This window comes from Agelaius tricolor, unplaced genomic scaffold, assembly GCF_023055355.1.
Source record: "Agelaius tricolor isolate 1412-34295 unplaced genomic scaffold, bAgeTri1.0.p SCAF_1, whole genome shotgun sequence".
NCBI lineage: Eukaryota > Metazoa > Chordata > Aves > Passeriformes > Icteridae > Agelaius > Agelaius tricolor.
Genome location: NW_027269261.1, coordinates 105,596,923 through 105,616,799, shown reverse-complemented (window position 1 = coordinate 105,616,799; position 19,877 = coordinate 105,596,923). Strand labels below are relative to the sequence as shown.

At 37.0% G+C, this 19,877-nt stretch overlaps 1 protein-coding gene across 2 annotated transcripts in view; it reads left to right on the top strand.

Moving 5' to 3' along the window:
* Positions 1-19,877, top strand: part of FBXL4 (F-box and leucine rich repeat protein 4) — a 58,551-nt gene that overhangs the window by 12,653 nt on the left and 26,021 nt on the right. For both annotated transcript variants that reach the window (XM_071446268.1, XM_071446276.1), the window contains exons 4-6: positions 3,315-3,660; positions 10,155-10,399; positions 18,596-18,809. In XM_071446268.1, coding sequence (XP_071302369.1) covers positions 3,315-3,660; positions 10,155-10,399; positions 18,596-18,809 — 805 coding nt within the window. The remainder of the gene's footprint in view (positions 1-3,314; positions 3,661-10,154; positions 10,400-18,595; positions 18,810-19,877) is intronic.

Here is a 19,877-nt window from a genome sequence, read left to right as displayed (position 1 = left end):
TGCTTGTAGTGCTTTTTTTACTTTCTACACCTATGTCGATTTGACAATACAAGAAACCTCAGCAATTGCAAGCAAAGTTTAATCTTGTACTGCTGGGGAGAAATCTGATTACTTTTCCTAGAAGCCCCCTTTTCAAAGACTCTCTTATTACATATATTTCTTCAGAAGTAACCAGGTCTGCTCAGGCATCATCTTAACCATTAAAAACCTTTCCAACAACATTAGGTCAACAAAAAATTAGGCAAGCTTTAAATATCATTTAACATTTGCTGTCATTTGACACAGACCTTCCAAGTATGATTCTCAGTCTAGAAATCACTACACTGTATTTTTCTTCATGGTAAAGGAAGAAGGATGGATTTATTTTTTTCCTTTACCACATAGGTGTATGGAGTCTTTAGTATCAGAGAAAATGGAGTTCCTGTCTGTCTTCATGGGACAGAGAGAAATTTAATGGGAAAACTGAGTCCATGGCTGAATGGAGGAACTCACTTAATGTTGTCCTTTTCTTCAATTACTAGAGAAAATACAGATGTTGCTGACTCTTATTCAGGCTTTGCCTGGCACACCTTGCTGGGAACACTGAGGCTTTCTAGCACATTGCTGATGAGACCTTCTAATCAAAGCATTCTCAGTGTGACATCTTTGATCAGCTGTTACTGTATATCTGCAAGACTGGAGGACAATGTACTACCTGAATTCATTTGATTCTACTTGATTTTTTGAGAGCTACTTAATTAACTCAGGGTGTGGGGCAGGCAGAAATCCTTTGACTCTTTAAAGGTATTTATTGGGATTCTGTTTCTCTTTGTTTTGGGTTAAATAGCTTATTGAACATTGTAAGCTTGAAACAGATGCAGGTGACCTTCGTAGGGAAACTGATTTTGATCCTCAGACCAGGACTGACTGTCAAAATGCCTTTCTTATGAAAGATTTTTAGGTGGATTATCATAAGAAAAGAATATTCCAGAACAGAAAAATGAAATTCTTCCTGAAGCCTCTTGGAAATTTAGACTTTTTTATCCCGATGTGAATTCTTCACTCCCATTCTGATTACCTGCAGCCTCTTTAAGTGTCACAGTGGTGATCCCAGAGGAAGAGATCACTTCCACCTGTAGTAATGGGGTAAGAGCATGGGAAGGGTTTACCATGCCTACACATGGGAAAGATTTGCCAGCCCTGACTCAGAGCAGCTGCTATTGCCTGCTCTTGTTTGTGGTGCCACCAAGGCAGAGAACATCATCAAATCAACCTGATAAACTTGAGGTTTTTCCAGACAAACCAAAAGCTAACTTCTTTGAAGTTAGATTGGTGGGCTGTTGATGAGAAGTAAACAGGATGACAAGGACAGTGGAAAATTGTCACTGGTTTTGTTGTTCATCAGCATTTGGTATGCAATGTGAGCTTCACAAGATTGTGAAATCATGCTGTCTTCCATTTTCTCTAGTTTACTACAAAGACTGAGAACTAGCTACTGCCTGCTGGAGCTGGTTATTGCACTGCAATTTGATGAGCCCAGATCTCCAGATACATTATTTTTTTCAAGAGCTCTGCTGCTGCTAGATAATCCTCTCTCCAGGGTCCAAAAGGAGAAGTCAATAACAGACCCATTCTGCTAGAAGTTGATGGTCCAATATGTGTTAGATTAGTGAAAAAATAGCCTTTGAGTTTCCCTAAGGATACTTTGAGTGGGTGGATGGAAGTGTCTAAGCAAAATGTCAGATGGTGATCTGGGTGTGCTCAAGGAAGGTCATGTGCCTTGCCAGCACTGAGTATTTGCTTAGAGAATTGACCTATGTGAGAGGATGTGACAGTGGGACTACAGCTGTTACTTTGCCATGAGTAGACATTCATTCTGTAAATTCATGACATCTTTTCTTAATACTATGTCTGTCTTATGAAAACTGTTAATTTTAGGGTAGAGCTGTCCACTCTCCTGTGTTAGTACTTTGATGTGCCATGTGCTCACTACTCTTGTATGTTTGGTTTTAGTTCATTTCGGTTTTGTTTTTTTTTTTTCCTTTGGGCGTAAGAGTTCTGCAAGTCTCCCATTCTATTATAAGGTACTTGGAGAGCAGCATGATGTAGGATAGGAAAATTTATCTGTGCATACCTGAAAATGTTCATTGTGAAATGGAAGCTATGGCCAATGTGGATTTCTCTTTTTTCCTTTTTTTTCCCAAATATCAAACTTCTTAACCTTACTTATGCTGTGTGCAGTGTTTTAATGAAAATCCCTGCATTTTTTTCACTTTCTGTTACGATGGAAAAAGTTAAAGCATTTGTTTCTGTTGTAAGTTCAAAGTAGTGGTGTCTGGTAGGGGAAGCCAAGATGCTGGGGTACTGGGGAGCCAGTACTGAAGTAAGAACTCTATCTAGAATGCTTCTGAGATTCATGTAATAGGACAAGAAGTCTGAGAGAAATCCTTGAAGTTGGGGTTTGGGAGTGCTGAAAATCCAAGGAATGTAAGACTTGGTTCCTCCAGGCTACTCAGTTGGCAGCAGGTTTCCCTGTCACTTGGTGGAGGAGATAGGTGGTCTGTGTGTGAAAGTAAGGTATGTACCATACTATGTATGGTAGTTCTGTATATGCCTTGAACTTCTTTTGTCTGTCACTGGACCAAAGAGGAGAAAGGCTTTTCAGTTCACAGTTCAAAAATTCTGGCATCTTTTGCAAAGGACCCTTTCAAAAATGACTTGAAATTTCTACTTTCTTTGCTAATTTTTCAGTGAATTACTTCTAAAAGGAACATTTTGCTTGCCTAGGCAGATAAACACAGTAAAATTTATTTTTTTTTAGTAATTTGTAATACTGTAGTTTGGACAGGCTTGATATTAAAGACTCTGAGTGGTGGGGCCTTTTTCTTTTATTTTGTAGGAAGTAAGAGGTCAGATGACTCTCTTTGGGTTACATGGCAAGAGTGTTCCTTGTGTACTTACATTAACATGCCATCATTGTGAAGACATCAGCAATCCATTTGTTTCATTACCTTACCTGTGAGTTGCTAGATAAACTTGGTCACAGATAGCACTAACACAAGTGGCTGTGAGTCTACAGCTTGTTTTGTTATTCAGTGGAGAAAATATGCCAAGGTCATGAATTAGTGTGAGTTTAACAGGAATTAAATTTATCCATAGGATATTTATCAAATCTAGGGAAAATGTAAGTATCATAAATCATCTTTTCAGCCTTTTTCTTGCTTGTTAAATACTTCTGACAGATGATATTACCCTCTTACTGTGCTCAGCAATTGCTTTAGTAACTTTGATTTTAATTCCTGTACTGTATGTGTGTCTTTTTTTTTTTTTCCCAGATGGGAAGTACTTTGGTCTGAGGCACCTACAAAGGTGAATGGTCCTCAGGCTCGGCAGTTCACACCTTGCATCAAACAGATCAACTTTCCCACAAACTTGATCCGACTGGAAGTGAACAGCTCTCTTCTGGACTATTACACTGAGCTGGATGCAGTAGTACTACATGGTGTGAAAGAGAGGCCTGTGCTTTCACTTAAGACTTCAATGATTGATATGAATGATATAGATGAAGATGAGGATGAAGAAAAGTTTGCCTGTGGAATGGACGCCCTAAATAAACAGTTCAGCATTGTTACCCTCAGGGAATGGCCAACTAATGGATATTTTGATAAACTGCCTTATGAGGTAAGAAAAGCATGTTTACCCTCAATAATTGTCTTGATCATTAAGGGTGTAAAGGTGCTTTACAGAGTGTTGGTCAGGATTGTTTTTTTTTCTCAGTTCCTTGCATTCCTTGTGAATCTACTGTATAGGTATGCCTGAATTCTGTAAGTCTGTCTGCTTCCATTGGGGCAAGGTTAAGTATTTTCATAGTTATTGCACTCTTACTTCTCAAGGATCTTTGCACTCACACACAGTTTTTACACCAGATACTCTAGCCTTGAATTTCCAGCTCTTGAACTTTAAAGCTTTTAGCAGTTTTCCAGTAGTTTTTTAGTCCTCATACTTGCCAAAGAAAATACACAGAAGAGATATGAAAAGATTCAGTCAACATCTGGAAGTGGAAAGAGTTTGCAATAGGCTAAAAGTTCTTTTTCCTGTTTTCTCTTTTACAAAACTTAGAGAGCTTTGTTCTTGAAAGTGCCATAATATTTTTATAATATTATTAAATGAGCTTTTTCCATCCAGCTAAGTTTTGAATTGTGGTGCAGGTAAAATATGTTATGGCTGGACTTCAGCACACTGTCTTCTTTTTATGCTTGCTACTTTTTATTCTGTCATTAGCACAGAAAACAGTTGTGAATTAGCTCCTTTCAGATCCCCTGATAGCATGATGGCTGCAAGTGTGCTCAGAGTCTGTAGATGAGTATTTTCTTTCCTCTAATTTCCAGTATAATGAAATTGTGGACTATGATTGCTGAATACCGTGTGCAGGCCAGGCAATTCTCAGGGGGGTACAGCTGTACCCTGATTGGAGCAAGAATTGAGAGATGAAACAATTATCTTCACCTCTCCTGAGATAAACTGTTGGCACATCGTGGAGAGGAGCCTTTACTTGCTGGTCAGACTTGGGCAGAGACAAGATTGCTCCTGCTGCAGCCTGGCAGAGGCACAAGTGTTCATTCAGTGGTAACTCAGCAAATGCTCAGAGTGCTTGTGGCTTGAACCAGACTCGCTTTTGAAAGGGAGGGTGAGGTGTGCTGCCATGGAGTGAAGGGTGCTCGCAGAAATGCCTGATCTAATCAAATAGTATTTCAGTCTTACCATATCTTTTGACTCTAAGTACCCCAGTTTGACAAATGAAGGCTGCTTGGGTGACCATGTCCCCTGGTAGCCTGCAGAAGTTTGCTGTGCTTGTAAAGAGGGAAGAGAAAGGAAGAGAATGTAACAACTCTTACTGTCTTCTCTTGAAACTTCTCTTGAAACCAAACCTCTTGAGTTTGGTTTGAGGTTCTTTTTTTGTTGATGCAGTGGAATAATAAATAAGGAAACTATTTTTATCATGAGTTAGCTCTAGTGGTGTTTGGTTGTTTGTTTTTTTCCCCAGAGTACACATGGTGTTTAATATATTTTACTGTTGATGCTTGCATGGCAGTACTGAAGTAAAGAAAGTACTTTGCATAATTGTTTGAAAGTTTGAAAACATGTTGGTTTTAGTAATTCAAGGAAATGAATTGTAGATAAAACTTCATTTAAATGTAGGAATTTTTCTTGTTGAAAAGGCTGGATAAATTGATTTGCAATATACTAAAATATCAGAGAGATTGATTCATCTCTTTTCTTTCCCACATGATCATAGAATCATGAAGGTTGCAAAAGACCTCCAAGATCATTGAATCAAACCATAAATGGTTGATTACACATATTAAAATTTTAACTTAGGAAGTATTTCTATAGTCTTGTTGAGCCTATGAACTTCTGTCTCCATGTACTTTATTTTGTTTTTCTGCTCTCCTTTTTGTCTACCAGATTTCTCTTTTATCCATTTTTTAACATGTTTGGTTTCATGAATAAATTTATATGGTCTGTCAATACCAAGAGCATCTTTTTTTCTTCTGCCTTGGTTTAAAGAAACTGAAAATATGGGTGGAATATTCATCAGAAAGCTATAAAAGACTATTTCTGTACTGGTTTTGTGACAGCAGAAATCCCAGTTTCCTACTTTCAAGTCCAGCTGTAAGGTTTGGGCATTGGAGCAACAAAAATGTTGTACTTGGTGGTCTGACCATTTTTATCACATTGGATATGGAAGCAGTACTCTGCATGCTCTATTTAAGACTGACAAGTGTCAGCTTCTCAGGGGAAGTGTTCAAACTGTGGGAGAAGTAAGGCAATTGCTGACTCCTTCCAGTTTTGATTGATGCATTCCGTGAAAAATTGTACCTTTTCTGTAGGTCTGTATTGATTGTCAATATGTAACTGCCCTAAGTTTTCATAAACGTGCCTGTTCCTTATTTGAGCTGTTTGAAGCTTTTTCATACTATGCTCTGTAATTCACAAGATAATGCAAGCTGAGTGGGTTTTGCTAAGTAGGCAGCAGTTCCTCCAGCCTTTTGTTTTTGCCTTTGTATTTCTGAAACTTCCATAGACCATCCTTTCATGGGATATGTTGTTCCTCAAAATGGCATTTGGAATGGTTTGCTGCAGTATAAACTCCAAAGGCGTTTTAGGATTGCTCCAGTCTAAAAAAAACCCAGAAAATTCTCAGCTTCCGGGGGCACAGACTTCTGTAGAAGAAACTGTAAATTTTTAGATGACCTAGTGAGAGAATTTTCCTTCCCTAACCTTGGATGGTGTTAACCAGCTGTTAATTAACTGTGGAGTACTTGTACTATCTGTGATCTCTTCTCCAGAACTACCCTAAAATTGAGGAAGGATTTTAGAGGAGAGACTTGTCTCACTTCCCAGACCATTGACCATCTTGTGCTGCTTGTAAAGTGGAAGGAGTAAGGCCTTAGTCTTAGTTGGCTTTGCAGGAATACTTGAAGTCTGAAGGCCTGACCAAATTCAAAGATTTTAGGAAAGCTGAGGAATACCTGCCACAGCATCCCTGTTGTGCAGTTTGAGACTCACCAAGATGTGCTGGCCACTAAAAACCCAGCTTATTTTTCTCCAGAGAGGAGAGTCAGAAGACTCTGCATGCTCCAGTCCAAAATATTTTTTTTTTGGTAAAAATTTTTGTATAGAAGGATATAAATGACATCTTTGTCATTCCTTGAAGCTGATTTTTCCAAAACCTGCCTACAAGCTTTATGAGCTGTTCATGTCTGCTGGTGTTCACATGCACTAATAAATGTGTGTGTGTTTGCTGGTGCAAGTTGTACTGTGTGGAACCAGGGTTGTGTGTTTTCTTAAACTATGCTGAGAAATGTCAAAAGCCCTAAAATACCATCTTCTTCATGTCTTCTCTCTTTGTATCTTTGTGCACATATCCTTTGTCCTTTACCTGAGCATGTTTTAATATCAGTTCTAATTAAATGGATTCTAAGCTGTAGCAGCTCTAGTTGCAAGAGTCAAAAAATTGCAGGTTGTTCATTTGTCTGTATCTGAATGAGTGGTTTGCATAGGCCAGTGTATTTTTTTATTGGAAAACCATTTCATCTTCATGTGGAAGAACTGAAAAATGAAATTCATAGAAAGTACAAGTATTGTAGGTTTGACCAGCATCCAGACATTCTTTTCTGACAAAACCAAGTTGGGCATTATTGTGCTCTAGCAAGAGAAAGTATTTTATAAGTACAAATGGTTGGTTGTTGCTTGCTGTTTTTCAACAAAAAAGCTTAAAAAATCAGAGAAGCTTCTGGTTCAGTAAACTTTATTAGTATTATTAGAAACTACACCATTGGTAAAGTTTTGCCCCCTGTACTGAGGAGTGGAAATTCTGTGTGGGCTTACAGGCAAACTTTGTAGTAGGTGAGAAGCTCTTTTTTTTTTTTTTTTAAGATATTTTTTATTTGGTAGTTCAAAAAATACACCTGGTTTAAAGCTAACATGTGCCATATTTTCCCTGGAAATGGGAGAGGAAGTCCTCTTGTACTCTTAGTCCATCATAGCCTAAAAAGGCAATCAGTGTTGTATAAATTATATTTTGTTTTCTTTCTGTTTTTTTTCCGATAAACTTTGTTTTTATTGATTGATTTATAAGAAAGTGTGAAATAATAATGATTGTCATAAATTTTCACAGTAAAAACTGTAAAAAAAACCACAGTAAAAACTGTTGTTTGTGAGAAACTATATTATGAGATTAGCTTTCAAAGCAGGTACTCATTTCTGTAGCATTCTTGGAATCACCACGAACACAGCATAGCACAGTACAGTACATCATGTCACAGACTCATTATGATATCAAATTGTACTTTATGCTAGGGTACACAGACACAAAAAGTGTGTTCCTGACAGACACCAGACTCCAGGCTAATGGTGATTAATGGTTATTAGCCTGTATGTTTTGAACCTGTTCGTTTTGTTTAATCAAAAGCCAGGAAAAAGCACTTTATAACATAATATCATAGGAGTGACATTTCACTGTATATTTTCATTCCATATATTATGAAGTAGCACAATTTCAGTAAAAAATAAAGATAGATTTTTTTGATTGAGACATGGGCAATTTCTCTCAGGTGTGGAAAGACATCCTGTGTGTTACAAAATACTCATTGAAGTCATCAATTAGTGTAAATGGACATTGTTCAGTCATTTATAGTTTCATTCACCACTCTCTGTATTGCTCAGAAGTTACAAAACAGCTTTTTTCTCATTGAATGAAGTTTGTATTACTTTTCTTTTATCAGGTATTATGTCACATTAATTGTCTGCTAATTGTGTAGCCTCTGCTGACCTTTCAGATTTAGAAACCATGGAAGAAAAATTTGAGGGAAAAGGCATTAATAAAATAGATATTTAGCTGACTTACATAGTGTGGATTAGCTGAAATTTTGCAAAATTCAAGATATTAACTTGGGATTATGTCTTTAGCTCCTAGTTATTTTGGATATTTTAGGTTTCAAAATGTTAACAGGTTCCTAAATGTCAGTTGGGTGCAAACTTAGCTGATTATAATGTAACTGAAGTTATTATATGTGCATATATATATTTTTATATATGCTGTTACATTGAAATGTCTGTGCTGGTCCTCTGCATCAATCTGAGTTCCAGAGACCTGCAGAGACAAAAGCCTGGGCTGTTTTTGGGGAAAAGGAGAAGCATGGAGAAGAGAAGATGAAAGGCTTGAAACCGAGTATGAAAGAAACTGGAGTATATCAAACGCTGTATTTTTGCATTGGAGTTAAACTAAAATGTTTTAAGATACGTAGATCTTGTTGGAAATCTAAATACTAAATCTGGAGCTGAGTAGGAAGTAACATTTTCCATTTTGCAGGAAGTTGAATTGTTTTGTTGTTCCAAAAATGAAGGGGGGAGGAGGGGAGGTGGAAAGTAGCTGCATAATAAAGTGCTGCATTGGAAGTACAATCTGTTTGGATCTCACAAAAAGCTCCATTTTCATTTTACGTCACAGATTTTATTCTGATTTTTGGCGGATTTGTCTTATGAATCCTTCTAAGACATCAAAATGAAACATAGGTATTTTGAAAGGACAGGATTCTCTTCCTTTAGAGTTGATTTGTGAGTTGTAGTTTTTTTAATTTACACTGATTCATTTTGGTGAGTTACTGTTTCCCACTCTGCTTGATAACAGCCAATTTAAGTTATATAACTTGAGTGCAGGTACTTACATCTGCTAGAGACAGCTCTGGTAAAGTAAACATTAGTTTTTAGATTTCATTTCTCAAGTGCATTTTCTCTCAGTTCCTAAGCTAAAGGAGATTTCTTTATTTTGTCGGGCGTTTTTATTTCCTAAAGAGAGTATTTATGTCTGTGTTGATCATTCCTTGGAAAGGAAAACAGAGAGGAGGGATATTTCTTAGTTTCTGAGTGTGACATAAGTTATTACAAAAACTGTTACAGTGATGCTAGTCAGAAAGGCTGGTGATTATTCTGAAGCTGAGATGATTCAACTGATACAGTTAAAAAGGGGTTTTGCTGTTCAGAATTTACTCTGGTGTGGAACAAAAATGCTCTCAAAGTATTACAGCAAGGGGGAGATCGTAAAAGGAGATCCGATTATGCTGAATTTTTTATCCGGTTGCATAGTCCAGAGGAGAGGACATAAGATAGAAGACAAAACACTGATTTTTAAAGCAGTGAGAAGAACAATAAATCTGAAATTGGTTTAGGGTGTGAGGAAACTGGGACATGATATAGTTTTTCCATGTACTTTGCAAATATCTCCCATCTTAAAAACCAAATACAGAGAAGAAGGAGGATGCCAGTTCTGTGTTCTGCTCAATGAAAGAGCAGACTTAGTGAAAGGAAATATATAAACATAGTGTTTACGTATATATCACTGTTTAAATTAGCATGGGTTTTGATTTGAAAGCTTCCTGTCGCTTTCATATGCTGATCTGCTTTTTCCTTTCTTGTTTAGCATGTTGTCAAATTGAGAAGGCAGTGCAGTTCTAGTTAATAGTTAATTGATTTATTTGAGAAGTTACTATTGAGTAAAAGGCTTTACTTTCCTTGAAGTTAGAACGCATTTTCTTATTCCTTTGCAGTTTTCCCTTAATGTTTTAAGTGCTATATGACCATCTGTGACTTTTTTTTCCCTGTTTTTAATATAGCTCATCCAGTTGATTTTGAGTCACCTTACAGTACCAGACCTGTGTAGACTAGCACAAACTTGTAAGCTACTGTATCAACATTGCTGTGACCCTCTACAGTACATTCATCTCAGTTTACAACCTTACTGGGCAAGGATTAATGACACATCCCTGGAGCACCTACAGTCTCGCTGCACACTCATCCAGTGGCTGAATTTATCTTGGACTGGAAACAGGGGAGCCATCTCTGTTTCTGGATTTAGCAGGTCAGTGTCAAATGTACAGAAATGTTTTGACAAGCTCTGTTTGCAGAGCTGCTGCACGGTAGCTTCACTAAGTATTTGAAACTTTATTAAAAGGCAAAAAATGTATTGGATTTACTGTAAAGGGTGTGGTTGTTATGATGTAGAAAAAAGGAACAGCTAAAACAGTAGGAGATACTAAATATAGCAGCAGAAGTCCATAGCAGTCTGAAGAGTCTGCATGTTCCAAGCTGCTTGTGATGGAAAGGCTTCTTCCAGGAGGAGCAGAGTTTTGCTTTCTTCTGGGCTTCTGAACCACTCTGCTAGAACTGAGCTATCAAAAATCCATCTTGCAAGGAAAATGTTTGTGGTTGTTCTTTGTACAGATGAGTCATCAGTAGGATGGTATTAGAATGGCTGCAGTAATAAACTGATTGCATGCTCACATGGTATGAGCCAAGTAATCACTGGAGTCCAATGTAAATGCAAATATTTTCATAAAAGTGATTTAAAACATTAGCCCTGTTGGAAAACAGGGGGGTTGCATGTGCATATTCCAATGAGCTGAAAATATGACTGTGGTGTAGGTCATTAAAATAGCAAATTTGCAGGGATTCTTCTCTGTATAACAGCCATGTTCTCTGCTTTCTTAAGATATCATTTCTTGCTTCTTTGCTCATTTGCATTAGTTAAACAGCTTCTATCAATGCATTTCATTTAAGCAAAAGTTGTTGCTTCAACCAAGGGGTAATCAGCAATGGCAGGTGAAAGCAGAAATTGACTGATAAGAAACAGAAATGTTTAATATATCTGAGAAAGTTGTCTTAACTCTCATTTGTTTTCTGAAGAAAAAGGTTAACTCAAGTATGCAGACATTTTCTTTCCTTTCGTGCCTAAGTTCCTTACCTGAGGAAGTAAAATATATTGAAGAAATATTTTGTCAAGATGACAAAATGGGAATGTCTCTTCTGTTTTTCCAGACCCTCCAGTATAATCCAAGAATCCTATGCCTCTTTTGTTCTTATTGGTAGGGAAAGAAAATACACATCGGCTAGTTGTTGAATTGGGTACAAAAATTTCTCCTAAATTTGGATTTTGTGTTAGATACTTTATGCAGAGGATAAATATGCAAGCTTTAATTGGGAATTCAGCTCTGAAATCATGAAGTGCCTGCTTTCTGATGCTTAGCTATTAAGTCTATCTTTTGAAAACTTAACATATGTGAATCTTTGTGGCAACTTTTCTCATTTCCATGATTTATTGGTTTTTTAGTATACAGTACTGCAAAAAGTCTTCGTAGTATTGTAAGAAATTATTGCCAGATTCAGAGACTTATAAACTTTACCAGTCAGAAACTGGCATTTCTGACTTCTACTTAGTTGAAAATTACTTTACTATTACTAATTTTTTTTTTCTTCAGTGCTGAACTACTAGTAACATATATGTGTATACAGTGTTTTTAAATAGTAAGTATTCATTATCTGTCTATAAACAATCTGTGAGTAAATGTTTTCTGTTTCTTATAAGGAATTATATTTATTTATACCAAATGGGAATAAAAATTTGACATTGTTGCAATTCTGAAATTAGCTGTAGGAAATAGTGTTTCTTGGAAGAGATGGATGCAGTCTGGGAATGGGAGGTGCAGTTCAATCGTAAATTTTAGAAGTAAAGTTATAAGTTAAATAATTTGCATGTCTAAACTGTGCTTATCATTTTCCCTTGTGAAACAAAGTTTCTGCACTGTAACTAGGTTTGGCTTTAAACTTTTTTCTGTTAAAGAAATGATTTTGCAACCCTTTCTTCTGTAAAAGCCTTTTCTAGTAAAATCCCCAACCTAAGTTTTTCTTTTGACGATCTTCATCAGCACGTTTGTTTGTCAAATTTGCTGGCCTTCAGGAGAGGAAAATTTGCTGCTCATTTGCTATGAAAGTATCTACTAATAGAGGAGATTCATTAGAACAAGACTTGCTTTTCACCATTTTTCCTTTTGTCCAAAACCAGGATACATATATTTTTGCATTTTTCTCAGCATTTGGAGTTACAGTTGTCAGTGTTGAATTCAAAACTGGTAGAGTTGGTTTAATTCTTACAGTAGTACAGTTTAAGTTATGGCTTCTACAAGTCAGGGTATGTTTAAGTGCTATTCTGGCTTAAATCTTATTTTGGAAAATATCTTTCAAAAATGTTTTTATCTGTTGTTTCTTACAACAGTCATATACGTAGTAGCTTGTATAAATTTGTCATTTTAAAATGTTCATATATGCATGAAATGATTGAAAATACTAAGAAATACATATTTTCTTCAGAAATGTATTAGAGTGAAAAGAAGTTAAAAGCAATTTTAGGAAATGTGACTGGAGCAAATACTGTATTATCATGAGAAGACAGAATGCTTCAGGCATATGAACATCCTGAGGCAAAGCTGAAGGTATTTTAACTTATTGATAACATCTACTCCTTAGGGCTAAAAATTACTATCATAAATTTTTCATTTCAGCATATAATATAAATCAATCTAATTTAAAGTTTAGTTAAACTAAAAGTGTACAAAAAAGTGAAAGGAGTCTGTGAGCAGTCTCAGGAGCCTGAAATGTAAAATGACAGGGAATAAGCAAAGATTTCACAGCAAGCATTACATAAGCAGCTCTGCATTTCTCTTAGCTTTAGAGTCTGGTGCATCTCTTCATGCCAGGGGGAAATATCAGTGAGGGAGGGTAGGACCTATATAGGAAGAGTGAGGGGAGTTGATTGGAGGAGTAGTAAATATTGAGATGCTGGATAAATGCTCTGAGGTTTAAACAGCTCAAGGACAATGACAGTTTAAAAACTGAGTTCTGCATGCAGATTTCCTTGGATCACTGATAATGTCATTAACTTGTTTAAACTCTTTTGCTTTAAATATCTGAGGAATTAGGATTTTTATTTACATCTGACATTTTACACTGTGAAAATGAATTAATAGTGTTTTATTTTCAGGTTAGTGATGCAGTATTTGCATGGCAAGCACATCCAGGAATATTTCTTTAACAGTTTTGTTGTTGTTGACGATTGAAGGCTTTCACTGCCTTTAGTAGAAGTGTGTTCTGACAATATTTAATTTGGTGAGGCTTTGCTAGAAGCCAAACTAGAAGGAGGGTCAGAGAAATTACTGAAATATGCACCAAACAGTCATAGAAAATGGGAGTAACATGTGACTTTACAGGGATTCTGTATTTAACAATCAGGTCTGTCTCTTGCTTTAATTTCCAGAAGCTTTTAGTAAAACTAGGGTTGGCTGAGAGAAAGTTACAACATTTTTTTTTGCATGTTTTTCTTGATATAGTTTATCTGTGTTGAGAAAAGCACAAGATCGGATACTTGATATTCCTACTTGATACTACTTATATGCCATGTTTTAGGATTTACTTACCAAAAAGAAATTGTAATACATGCTAGAATAGAAAATAACATTGTACCAATTAGAATAGCTAGAGGAAGGGAAAGTGACTTAATTTTAAAACCAAATTACCTTACAAAGTCTCACTCTTAAGCATGAATACTTGCATGTGCCAAGAGAAACCAAGATGTGTGTCCAAATCAATTTGTCTGGCATGTGGTTTCACCATCCTGTGCTGCTCCTATCCTTCATCTCCTAATCTGTGTGCCCTGAGAAACTGCCTGCACACGTGTTCAAGGGTGTCAGTGACCTGCTAATCTGACTTCCACCAAAACACAGCTCTGTTCCAGCCCTTGTGATGCCATTTGTTCTTTTTCCTTCTCCTACACCTCTGTGTACCCAGTTGTTCTGCACTCATAGCAACCTTAACACTTTAGTTACAATTACCTGTGCTAGATGCTGCTGCTGTCATGTAATGTGGCACTCTTGAAAGGAAATGCATCACTGTGAATTTAAAAATATATGAACAGGTCTTTAAGAAGGATATTAAAATTGAATTCTACAAACCATTTTATTAAATGCAAAACTGTAATTGTAAGGCAGAAAGTCCTCTGTGAGCTTGTGCAAGTAATCATATAGATAGAACTGAGTAAGAAAGAGGGGTTCTCAAGATCTTGGAAGTGAAATGAGGAAGAAGAAAATCCAGGTGGGTTTTGACATTTTGCTTGTCTGCTGGCAGGCTCTGGAAACAGGAGACCTGAGTAGCTGGAGGGAGCATGTGGTTGGCTTGAAGCAGACATAAATGGCTATTTATTGAAATACTGATTCTAGGAGGCTTATACCAAGGAAGGCCTGGCAAATGGGGCAGTATTGTATCTGTCAAGTAACAGATGTAACATCCCTAACATGGATGCTAATGTAAGGTAACACTACAAGGGAAAGAAAGAAAAGGAAAAGGATTCTGTACAACGCTGTGTTGTTCACAAATGGAAGTTGCTTCCCTTTTCCACTCTCTCTCTTGGATACCAAATTCAAATATATGTCAATGAGTATAAAATCAGTAGTGAAGATTTTAACTGTAAAAAGATTTGGTAAAATCAGCATAATAGAAAACTGTTGTGTTAATTGCACTAAAGGAATGTAAAATATGTAGCTAACTGCATTTAGGGAGGATAAGTAGATGAAAGAGAGCAGGACTACTACTGATCCTACTTTTTGTGGAGTTTTCAGTAATTTTGTACTGGGACATATAGAGTAAGGGAGGATCATTAAGTCAAGAGTGAATTATAGGTTCTAGATCCACCAGAAAGCATTGGAGGAAATGGGATGTGTTCAGTACCTGCATAAGCACATGTCTAAAGGTATTTTGAGAATTTTGTTTGGGAGGTGTTACATTCTGACATTGAAGAATACTATCTCTTTTACCCTGGGTTTGAATTTTGGATCATGAAATATGTTTATGATGTACACATGAATTACAAGACTGGAAATTGTTAGTGGGCTAAGTAACCCTGTGATCACGATGGGCTTAACCATGAGCAAATATCATCCTGCCTGCTAATAGACATATCTGATGTTTCAGGAAAACTTGACTAAACTTACTTCCCAAAAGGAAGTAGGGGGGTTAAAAATAAGCAGTAGTTCTTGAGAATAGGCAGAAGGTGATGGAAAGTGAGATTCCTTTTTTTATGTCCAACAACAATCACCCCCCCCGGGAAAAAAACCCCAAACAAATGACAAAACAGGGCCCCTCTCCACCCTCCAAAAACCAGAAAGAAACAAAACTGAACTAAAAGGCCTGAAATGCTGCTGTATAATGTTAGGATAAACTTCAAGGGAAAGGCCCAATGCACTGTCTAGCAAAAGAAATGTGCATGTTCACATTATCCTAGGTTGTTCAGTCATATTTTATAGCAAACATGAAGGGATGAAGAGAAATTGCTTCAGAAATGGTGTATATAAAATATTGATTATAAAAACAAAACTAAAGGGATGGATGACTGCAGAACAGAGGAGAGACTGAGAACAGGAACCAGTCAATCCTCAGTGATTAAAGGAGGGGTATGTGAAAAAATGTGAAGAAATTTTGATTTGGGTAGAAGGTGCTTTTTTGGGTGTTTGTTTTCAGATTAGCTCAATGAAGCCAGTCACTCGGAGACTGTTAAGTCTCAGAAGTATGAAGACCATGCCACATTTGTTTTGAAAGTATGAGAACCTTGCCATATGGCTCTGCATGGAGATCCATGTGGAAAGACAGCCCAGAAACCTCTATCCTGAGCAGTCTGTTTAATTCAAAGATCAGGTGTCCCCACAGAACTGTGCATTTCTGCCCAGTGTTCTCTGCCCTGTGCTGCTTGTTGACTTCCTCAGATTCCTCCTTCTGTTCCTGTTCCTCTCTTTCCTACATGCATGTCCACTCATTCTTGTACCCTGCTGCTGCATGTACCTTATCCCCCTTTTGTTTCTGTTTCATGTCTCCTAAATAACCTTTTCCAACAAGGCAGCAAAGCCATGAAGGACAGTGCTTGTTGCTGTCACTGTGTTTGGTCTCTGTCTGAGTGTTTCAAGTGTAATGAGTTTAAATAAAATGTTATGAGGATAATAATTCCTCCAGCTGGTGAGCCTGGAGTTCTTCTCCTTGTCTAGGGGGTTAACTGAGTGTTTCCCTGACCTGGTAATGTTAACTTTTAATAGTCCTAGAAGGAGAAAAGCATTGATCTCTGCTAACATTTATAACAGCCAAGCCCTGTTAAATTATATGGCAGTTAAACTAACATCCATTATTGTAATGGAGTAATTCATAAAATATTTATTTGTTAACAAATTAAAAGCTAGAGGTATAATAAGTGGTGACTGACAAAGTTTTATGGAAAATACCATCATTCAAACAAACCTGATAATTTGTTGATGAAAGAAGCTGTGTGAATGTATTGTTAAAGCACTCATTAAATAGAGGAATTGGCTAATTGGTAATCAGCAATGTATCCATATATCTCTACTCTGATTTCCAGGGGATTTCCATCCTGCATTTCTCCATAATAGTGTTGAACTCTATTGCTAATCTAAAATAGCACTTAAATGTTTAAATACCTGATGTTAATTCTTGTGAATTGTCGTGTCATTTCAGCTCTGACATTGCCACAGGAAGGCTTACCAGTCTCTGTGCATTCACTGTATCCACTATGGAAACTGCTTGGTGTTTTATTAAAGTCTGACTTTAAAAGCTAAAATAGAGCCTAAATAGAGACTGCAGAGTTAGAAAAAACCAGTGGAGGAGTAGACTTGCAGACCATCCATGGCAGAACTCCTGTGGCTCTGAGGCTTATGTCTCCCCTTCCTGAGTGTCTCAGACCCTCTCTTTGTTTCTGTTTGCTTAGGCTCATAGAAATGTTGGATGTTAGGGACCTCTGAAGGTCGTCTACTCCAAGCTCCCACTTGAAGTGCCAGTGTCCCCAACGCTAGATCAGGTCAGTCAAGGTTTCAGGTGACTCTTTTCAGGTGACTCCATTCCAGGGATGGAGATGCCACCCTGGAATCTCCTTTTCCCTCTGTATTACATAGGATCTATGTAATCACACTAAGGTCATGTAATATGCAAGGTGAAAGGAATAAAGAAAGGTGATAATGAACAGCAAGTATGACTTGAGTGAGTAATGAAAAAATAAAGAAAGGAGGCAGCTTGAAAACTTGGATCTCGAAAGATGGATTTCAAGTCTTGGGCTTGGGGTGTCATTAAGGAATGCCTCCCTGAATGTGTCTTCTAAGACCAGCAGCAATTTCATACTAAGCTTCAGCATGAACAAATGCTTGGGAAGGATAATAACTATTTCCTTGCAGCAACAGGAGTTTTTGTGCAAGCAGGAGCCTTGTGTTGGTCTGCCATTTTTATTCCATCAGTTAAACCCAAGAAGTAATATTGACTTCATGGTGGAAGTGTCAGAACCTGAAGCTGCTTTTGTCTGCCTGAATGTTTTTGTAGGATAGAACTGGTAAGAGAACAGATCAGAATATTTATTAAGAGAAACTAATTCATGCTCTTTCACATGTAGATCCATTATTCTAGGAAATAACATGGGAAACTCATTACAACCTGTAGTTTAAGACACTAGTTTTTCTACTGGAGGAACTATCAAAATATAAGCATGGCAATTGTGTGGGCTTTTTAATCTTATTAAATATCAAGCTTACAGGCCTAGTGGTTAAATTACAGTTTGAAGGTTATCTTTGAAATGAAAAGGGACTAAGTTTGTGTCATTTTGGTTAAAACTTGGATTAGAGATAAAAGAGCTTGAGATTCTGACACAAGATCTCTGACAGGAAAGCAAAATATAGAGACCATCAAAGTTTCTACATTTTGGGTCTTTTCTCATATGATATATTAATTTTTTATAATTCCAATGAAAGTAATATATTCCATATATTCCTTAGGAATTTGTATTCTAGAACAGCTAGCAGGTATTGATTTGCCTGGAAGTCTTAAAGCAATTCTGAATAGATAATCCGTTTAAAAGTATTTGTTTAACCTAATTTTTATATTTGCAGATCTTTCTGAGATAAATATGAAATTATTGGTGTAAACTTGCAGGCCATTGTCAAAATTGGCTTTCAGCTGTTTTAAAACATTTCAAATATGATCAGTGTTTTACTTTGCTCCATTATCTCAGAGTTAATAACAAAGCATGTTCTAACTGCCTAAATCAAAACAGAATTATCAAGACTATTGTCTTTTCTTTGTTGAAAGGAATTATTTCCTGGTTTGCATGGTTGAGGTTTTGACAGTATTCAGACTCTCACCTGAAAGTATGTTAATTTTTCACTTAAAACATGGGCTTCTTTTACAGGTTCCTGAAAGTCTGTGGCTCTGAACTAGTACGTCTTGAGTTGTCTTGTGGCCATTTCCTCAATGAAACGTGCTTGGAGGTCATCACTGAAATGTGTCCAAATCTTCAGGAGTTAAATCTCTCATCATGTGATAAAATCCCACCTCAGGCTTTCAACCACATTGCCAAAGTGGGCAGCCTAAAGCGTCTCATTCTCTACAGAACGAAAGTGGAGGTAGGAGCAGCTATTTTCAACCTTTGCAATAAGTATTTCCAATCCTGATAAAGCAGGTTTGGGGTCTGGTTTTTTCCCAATAATGAAGAAGTAAATTAGTATTTTGAATGTCAATTCAGAGCTAAATTCAGAAAATCCAAAGGTAGTTTCAAAAACCTTAGGATGGTTTTTTATTTTCAGAATAGCTTTTGGCCTGCATGTTTTAACTTTCATGGTAGGTTGGTGACTTTTCACCACCTGTTTTAAGCAATGTGGTAAAATTACAAATTTTTAAAATTACAAATTTCTAGATTCCTACAGTCTTTGTATATTAGCAGTAATCGAGACACAGAACACAAGTTTTTCATGAAACTTCTCATTTACGGTCTAAAAATTACCTCTTTATACAGTTACTTGCCCAAATCAGATTGTTACTGCTTGCTGCAACACATTTCCTCTCTAAGATGGAATGGGTTTGTGTGCTACAAGTAGCTGAGAAGTCTGTTGTAGTTTGCTACATTTTTCAAATATTGTATCCTTATAAACTTAGCAGTTCGAATCAGAAAAATTCCATTCTCTCTCAGTAGCTACATTGCTTAGGTGTTACAACCTTGCCAGCATGGTTTACCTGGGAGCTGTTCTACTTTTGTGTTGCAAAAGCTGTGCCAGAATGGGGGCAAACCCATGTCTCTGCAGGCTTTTTTCCTAGCTTCTAATTCTAGATTTAACATTTTAAGAAGGATTTGGTTGTGTGTGTTACTTGTGTTTGTGCTTTTGGTGCACAGAAGTCAGGCTGTGACTCTGGATTGTGTGGGGTGTTAATCTGTGGTGTGATGAAGGGAATGAAGTTGGAACAGTAGGTTCTGCCAACCAGATGTGCAAGGGACATCTGGAGTTAAGATTACAATATTGCATTTATAAGCAGTTCACACTTGACACACATGTTAAAGTTAGTTGGGTCTTGTTGTCCTTTATTTGGTGAATCCTAAGTCTGTTTGTGCCCAAGTTCCAGCCAGGTGTCTGTAATGGAGTGGGTAACACAAGGCAGATTGAAGGGTGATCTGTAATGCTTACTGTGGGCTGTGCAGT